The 7,886-nt window shown below is 36.3% G+C and overlaps 1 protein-coding gene across 1 annotated transcript in view; it reads left to right on the forward strand.

Annotated features, from left to right (window-relative positions):
• Nucleotides 1-998: 998 nt before the first annotated feature.
• The window catches only part of LOC104625087 (lipopolysaccharide-responsive and beige-like anchor protein), a gene marked incomplete at its 3' end in the record, with an annotated part of 42,339 nt that continues 35,451 nt past the window's right edge, over nucleotides 999-7,886 (forward strand). The window contains exons 1-4 of the mRNA XM_010292624.1: nucleotides 999-1,133; nucleotides 2,928-3,045; nucleotides 4,477-4,579; nucleotides 6,487-6,602. Coding sequence (XP_010290926.1) covers nucleotides 999-1,133; nucleotides 2,928-3,045; nucleotides 4,477-4,579; nucleotides 6,487-6,602 — 472 coding nt within the window. The remainder of the gene's footprint in view (nucleotides 1,134-2,927; nucleotides 3,046-4,476; nucleotides 4,580-6,486; nucleotides 6,603-7,886) is intronic.

Consider the following 7,886-nt stretch of genomic DNA (forward strand, 5'->3'; position numbering starts at 1 on the left):
AGAACTTCACAGTTGGCTCATTTGTTTATTAAGTATTTTTAAATGAAATGGTAACTGTATAAATAGTCTTTCCCCTGTAAGGTGCAGTAGCTTTTGAAATAAATGAAATGTGCTGTAGGTTAAACTCCAATCTGATGTGTTGAATCAACTGAAAGTCTATAAATACTTTTTCGTGTGGGGAAGGTGGTACTATTTGTGCAAATTAAATTAGATTGCACACCCTCCTTAGTCTTTGCTCCACAAGTTGTTCCAAAACGGGTGGTGACAAAAGACGGAAATAAATGAGTCCTTTCCGAGCTCCACACGTTGTACAGTAGTATGAAGAAGATAGTCGTTCCTAAATTCTGAAGTAGGAGTCTGAGGCAAATGCAAAAATAGTTTTTGAAAGTTGTAATTCTGAAAATATCAGAAGTGGTAACACTGCTTAAAAAAAAAAAAAAAAAGCCCTTGCCAGAATAAAAATGCTGAATCTAATTTGAAGTATGAGTCGGTTTCTGCAGCTAGGAGGCTCTATTAATAAAATCAGGTATTTTGACAGGGGAAAAAAAAGGTTGAACTGGATTGTCACATGGAATACTTCGTAATGTACATGAAGGAAACGCGTTTGTCTCCTGGACCTTTCAGCTACTATAGGTGGTGCGATGAGCGCGGTGGGGGGGTGTGTGTGTGATGCAGTTTCCATAGCAACTGGTTCACTGGCGGGCTAGACCTGTGTCTAGGGTGCTGTCAGTGAGCCTGGAGTTTCAGAGAACAGCGTGTCCCAAAGAAGGTCTGCTTCCACCTAATCCAGTTTTAATTGAACTCCAGAGACTTTGAAGTGAAGCTGCAGACCAGGCAGACGCTATTCCAACTGGAAATGAAGGCCTTGCTGGGCTAGGCCGCAGCTGCCGCTCACTCCTGGTAACTGCTGTTAATGAGTGGTTTAAAGGGTCGTTACAGCGGCGACCGGTTCCAGTTTCTGCTGTAAGTCCTGTTACACCGAATTCAGGAGCGGTATCATGGCGGCCCAACATAAACCACCTCTGCTACGTTCAAGCCTGTGCTTTTCCTTCCAGTTTTGCAGAAGTTGCGCGCAGCGAGCTTTTGGCCGCGTGCAGGGTCTCCACTGTCACAGAAAGCGCTGGCTTCACAGGGTGAGAGTAACGCTTATTCAACGTGCTGATTTTACTCACAGTCTCCGTGTACTGAGCGCTTGAATTTGCAGTGCACAGACTGATGGTGACAAGGAGGCTGTTGTGTTTTGTTACTACAGAAAAGCGGAGGTCATCACATTCCCGTCTGTCTCAAAAAATAATCCTTGAAATTACAAGCTCGATGAATACCAGCAGAAGTACTAAGAGATTTTTATACGTAAGCCCTGCAACTTTGTCTCCTTCGTTACCTCTTTTGATGTTGTGCTCTTTAAGGGATATTTACGTGCATGTGGCAAAAGCCAACCGCGGTGGTTCGGGATAGCGCCGCAGAATTATACAAACCTGCCAATTACTGTGGACGGGTTGTGGATGTGGCGTGGAAAGTGTCAGCGTGGCCCAAGTCTGTTAGTTCCCCAGTTCCAGAAATTATTAGCAACCATTGACAATCCCTGGTCCTTTCATCGCATTTCTAGAATTTATTTTTTCCGTCTTTTTCTGTGCGTGCGTGTTGGGAGGGAAGTTGTCTCTGGCACTTGTACTGAGAGGAAGATGAGGGATTAAGTAAAAAGGAAGAAGGTGTGGGAGATGGTTTGCTTTGTGCGTTCTGATCTGAGCTATCTGCTTTTGGTTTGCCAGTCTTGTTTGCTTTTAGTTCGCAAAGGTGGTACAGTATTTTATACTGTAATGTGTAGTGCTTTTATAATGGTGCTTCTGCTCTCCGTGCTACAAAAATGCAGGCTATTCGTGAGTACATGCTACATGTGAGGCAAAATCCTCCTTTGATAAAAATCTATAAACAAATTATTTGGTTCATTAACAATCTTTCTTATGTTAAAGGCCTGAATTTCACTTCTTTTTTATACGCAATATATTGCACACATGAAATTGCAGTAAGAGTGATGTTAACTAGGATTATATCTGCATCTCCTTTTTTGTGATGGATTTCTGTTAAGTGCTTTTGTGTTTGCTAAAATTGACAAATCTCAGATTTTCCTTCGCTTATGGTTTGTTAATCTGAGGCAGAGAAGTGTCCAGTCTCGCTGTCCCTTAATGCTTACAAAATTAAGCTTTGAAATGAAAAGGAAAAAGTGAAGCAACAAAGAAACAAAGTGGCAGAGGACTGAAAATGGGATTAGTTTGAATTGTGAAGGCAGACTAAGCATCTGGGTCTGTCAGATGGGATGACAGGAATTGTAACAAGTTACTTTGACAACCGCTTACTCCATAGAGAGATTATGCTGAGTTCATTTGCAGGTTTGTGTTTAACCTTAGCTGACAAAATGATACTTAACCTCTTATACAGCCAACCTTTATACTTCCAGAATTAATGAATGGTGCCTTAACGATAAACGTAAGGAACGTTTTTTTCTTTAAAGACATTTTTTCTTGCTTATTTGTTACAGACCTGACATTACAGTGCTACGGTGAGTGCAGATACATCTAATGGCACTAGTAATACATTTCCGAATATGTTTTTATGCCTTGCTGAAGTGCCAAACATTTCATAATGTTTCTGAAACTCCCTTGGTTATAGAAAATAGGCAGTTATCTTTAAAGGAAAAAATACAAGCAAATTTTCAAAGTCCTTCACATGAGTAGTTGAATTTAAGACTTCAGAACATCCATTATAGGTTCATAACATGATTTGACATTTAGGCATATTGTAATTTTTCTGCAAGTTTTGCATGTAATTGCTAGGATCCATGTTTGTGGGTCAAACGGTTTCTCTTCTATAAGATATTACATATATTGAAAACATATTTAATACATTCTTTCTCTGTCTCTTTTTACTAGATTCTGGCGTATACAGAAGGACTCCATGGAAAATGGCTTTTTTCAGAAATTCGATCTATCTTTTCCCGACGTTATCTTTTGCAAAATACGGCACTGGAGATATTCATGGCAAATAGAGGTACTTAGAGGAATGGCAGGTGTTCATTTGGGGACATGTGTATTCTGTCCGGCTGTTCAGTTACGTCTTTTTTGCTATGGATTTGTGTAGACATCAGAAGGGCATGGAATAAGTGTCTCAATATTTAAGTTACTATATTTTTGTAATTTAGTTTCTCCTTTTAATTTTTTTTTTTTCAATGAGAAATTATGATCAAACATGATAACTGGGAATTAGCAATGCCTCACCTTCATTTTATCCACGTTTATTTGACATTCTCTGGAAGCTCTTGCTTAAGGCATACCTACCTCTGATCTGTTATGCATGAAGGGGTTTTTTGTCCCTTTGGAGGGTTAATCATTGTTAGTGCAACTCTAAGAAATAAATGTGGATTTACTTTGTTTATGAATGTTTTTTTTATCCTCCCCTATCTTCAGTTCCTTTTTCAGACACACATATGTACTGTGACAAGTCACTCAAAATACAGTGCGTTGAGACTTAGAGAACTTTCTTCTGCTATTGTCTCCTCCTAAATTTAATTTTAAACCAGGTTATATGATATTTTTGCAGTTTAAACTAAGATTCTTTAGGTACTTCTAGTGCTTTTATACTGATAATGAAATTTTGAAAAAGAAATTCTGAAAACTGTATACAAAGATGCCAAATAAAGTAGGTCTTAAGATGAAACTTCTAAAATGTAAAATATTGTTTTGGTAATGATATGAAACGTTGTTGTCCTGAAATCAGTAAATATTTCATAGGATAACATGTTTTATGCAGTTACTATGCTAGTCACAAGGTTTTTGTCTGGGCTTAAAATGGTCTCTAATCTTGAACATGGCTGGTAAGTATTCAGACACATATCTCGCAGAGCATTGTTACGCATATCTGAAGTGCATATTGTCCAACAGAATATTAATCATGTGCACAAACACTTTCCCATTCTGGAGCCTGTAGTCTGTGAGGTCATAAATGTCCACTAGTGATACCATAATTACATTGTTCTTTAAATTTTTAGGTTGCTATTTCATTCAATGACATTTTAAGTGTCATTGAATATTTCAAACAAAATATGAAGATAAGATTTTAAAGAATATATCTTGAATATATCTGGAAAGTAAACTAGTAAATGTGTGATCCAATTAGTATACAAACTTTTTTTTTAATCAGTTTTAGACAATCTGTGCATATATGTTTAAGTTCTATTCAGAAAGGAAAACAAATGTAGACCTGTAAGACTTGTAACAGTGACAACTTCTATTGAAATTCCTGCTAGTGGTATATAAAAGCAGTTCTGGATATTATAAAAAAAGATACCCATAGTAACTTGAAGGAAACATGTCTGATCTTTTACCTGTTCAACACCTAAGCTTAGGGTTAAATTTTATTGGGCCAGAAAGCCTAAAATAAAAGGTATAAAATCATTCTATATTTCAACTCTTGCATTCACAGTGGGTGTCATGTTCAACTTTCCTGACCAAGCAACAGTAAAGAAAGTGGTTAACTGTCTACCTCGGGTTGGTATTGGTACTATCTTTGGACTACCCCAGACCAGGTATTTTACAATTTGAGTTAATTTTGTCTGTCAGTTCTAAGAGATCTTTTTTCAACAAACCAGCCTACATGGTTTGAAGCATTTACACCTACCGGTTTACAATAAGTGCACATCCTCAGCCTATCACTTCTGCATGCTATTTGCAATGCGTTTGTATAATAAAAACTTCTGGATTTGAGATTTTTTTTTTGTGTTTTCTGTCTGTTATAGGGAAGATAGCTTCTTTTTGGAAGTGAGACTCACCCTACTTAAGGAAAATAGGTTTCTTTATGCTCACCATCTCACTAAAATTCAAGACTGATTTAAGACTGGTTGTAGGATTGATTAGCTTTTATGGCAGTTTTCAGTTCTATTAGCTTGACTGTAACATCCTTGAATGCTCTGTAGTATTTAAACATAGATGAAAATATTTGTTCCTCATCAGAAGGATATTGTAGTGATGTATAGAACAATATAAGCTGAACAGCATGTGAAGGATTGGTGTGGTATGCTTGTCTTTTAGCTCTGTTCAAATTTTACATAATGAGAAGTTAATATTACAATGTCAGGCTGTGTGTTTGGATCCTGAAACTGAAGAATATGATTCAGTTTGCTACATCTTTTTTAGCAGAAGATTAGGGCTTGACTACCAGATATGATCTGGACGAAACACAGCAGCACAGTTTAATGTTCATTGAGGCTGATGGAAACAGAAGTTTTTGAGGTATACCCCATCTCTAGTTGGATTGGTTACCTTTTGTATTTTAATGAATTATGAGCTATTTTTAAGTAGATCAATTTCTAAATTTTTAGAAGAAACAGCTACCTTTAAAGAGTATCTTGATTGTTGTTACTTTAAATTTTTATTTTTTAAAGATTGCTGTGCACAGAAATGGCATTAAAATAGCTGGGGATGTTTTCTGTTGTGTTTTGTAGTTTACCTTTTTTTAATCAAGTCCAGAAAAAAGTCTCTTAAATTGCAATTATAGCTACTCTGTAAGAACTTCAGGGTTTCTATTTACAGAAGGAAATTATGTGTGAAAATTTTTAAATATACATTGAAATATAGACACATCTGTTCAAAATTTCACATCCATTTATACTGATAAATTTCTTTACAATATAATGCAGTTTATTAACATAAAAAAAATTCAGTTACTGTAACTGTTTTCTTTAATTGTTTACCAATACCTGTAAAGATTTGTTAACTAAACATACATTTAGATTTTTTTTTCCTCCTAAATGATGTGATTCTGGTATTTACAGATGTTTTTATTATGAACGAAACAGTCTTGGGAGTTTTATGATAAGCTCTTCTCTGCTTGATTTATCACTCTAAGGAATGACTCTATAGTCTTCTTTTGCAAACATTAGGAAATCTGGCATCAAATTCAAAAAGTTTAATTGAGTGAGTTATGACTAACTCCCAACACTGCCCAGAATTTAAATCTCAAGAGGATGGACTTCATAATAAAGTTCTATCATCTTATCATTGTTTTCCTTTGTTCTTGAGGGATTTAAAAGTCTCTCCTAAAAGATGACCTTATTCTTACGTGAAATTCTAAAAGTCATGTAATTTCCTTATTTAATGGTCTGCCATCTCTCTAAATCACTTGTAACATATTTCTGTAATACATTAAGCCTTCATGGAGCAGCTGAATTTGCACAGCTGTAAAGGTTTCTCTTTGAAAGCTTTCAAATCTTGACATATCCAGCTGTCAGATGTTTTAAGTCTTTTGTTCTTATTAGATTATAAAACTTTACAAATGAACTTCAGGTATCCAAAATAGCAAGTTGATCTCCAGAGAAATTTAGCATAGAACTAGTAATAAGAATATGTGCAACTGCTGCTAAAATTCAGATAGGTAAAAAGGAAGGCCCACCAGGTTTTCTCATTATTTTTTCTGAAATATGTTTTTTCCCCCCAGACGCATTTCTTTGGCTAGTCCACGACAGATTTTCAAAGCTTCCAACATGACCCAGCGATGGCAACACCGAGAAATTTCCAACTTTGAATACCTGATGTTTCTAAACACTATAGCAGGTAACACAAACTACTATAATGACTCAGTAATTCAGTTAATGGTGGCACAGTCTCAACAGAAATGGGGCACTACTAGATTTTGCCGTTGTAGTAAATAACTTTTTCTATGTAAAATTTTCTCCTGAAGAACAACATCACAAAATCCTCCTAAATGTGTTTTATTCATAACTATTTTTAGGTTTATGTAAGAATAGAGAGGCATGCAATTCACAATGCTGTACTGAACTGCACTTGAAATATATCTCTACAGTCAGAGTATCTTGACTGTTGTGGGAGGACAGGATCTACATAGACTGTCTACTATTTAGGAGAGTCTCAGGAATTGTAACTCCTTTAACCCTTAGTATTCTAAGTTTTAATATTCGTAAGTACTATCCTCCCTAAACACTGCTGATGCAACAAGTTCTCTGTAGGGCTGGAAGCCTCTGGGAAGTCTCAGTGGGGGAGTAGGATATTCCTGGAGCCAATAAATATTACTGTTACAAGATGTATGGTTGTGCCTGGATCACCAGCGTTGCTGTGCCAGGGGTACCATTCATTCATTCCCAAATCCTAATTCTTACCCCTGTATGGTTGTCCTAACCCCTCATTCAGTAAATCCTAAGCTATATTTCATTTAAGCCATCTTACCCCATTAGCTTCTAACCAACTTGACTTGAGTTTAGTAAATGGAGGCTAATTGTTAGGTCTCATGACCTCTCTTTTATTATCCAACATAATTTGTTCTCAGAGCAACTTAGAAAATTTTGCAATTTCAGCTCTTTTCTGTGGTAGTGACAGTGTTGAAAGGTCCGTTAATTCCTTTTCAGACTTGGCTCTTGCCAACATGATTGATATAACCAATGCCTCTGCTCGCACTAATTGCATTTTATACAAATGGTCAGTTTTTCTAGCTTCTGTAATCAGTCATTAAGTCAGAGATGCCAGGATGCTGGCAGATTTTATAAAAGTAGTGGTAGATCTGCTTGCCTCCTTACTGCTGAAGTGGAATGAGGCAAGACCCTGACACTGTTTTCTGTGGCTCTAGTGAATAATCCTTTTCAGCTTTATTGTATTATTGAAATAATAAAGTGGATTCTTACCTATTTGGTATTTGAGGTTAAAAGGAGCGAAAATATAACATTATGGAAAAAGGGAAAGTTTAGTTGCCTATGATGGGGAGTTAAAAGATTGTCATGATGGCTATCAATTTGAAGCAAATATAGATAGATATCACAGTGTCATGAAAGTAGCCTTAATCCTGAATAAAAGAAAATGTCTAACATAACCAACTGATTAGGGAAA

The sequence above is a fragment of the Phaethon lepturus genome, unplaced genomic scaffold (assembly GCF_000687285.1).
Source record: "Phaethon lepturus isolate BGI_N335 unplaced genomic scaffold, ASM68728v1 scaffold13498, whole genome shotgun sequence".
Taxonomy (NCBI): domain Eukaryota; kingdom Metazoa; phylum Chordata; class Aves; order Phaethontiformes; family Phaethontidae; genus Phaethon; species Phaethon lepturus.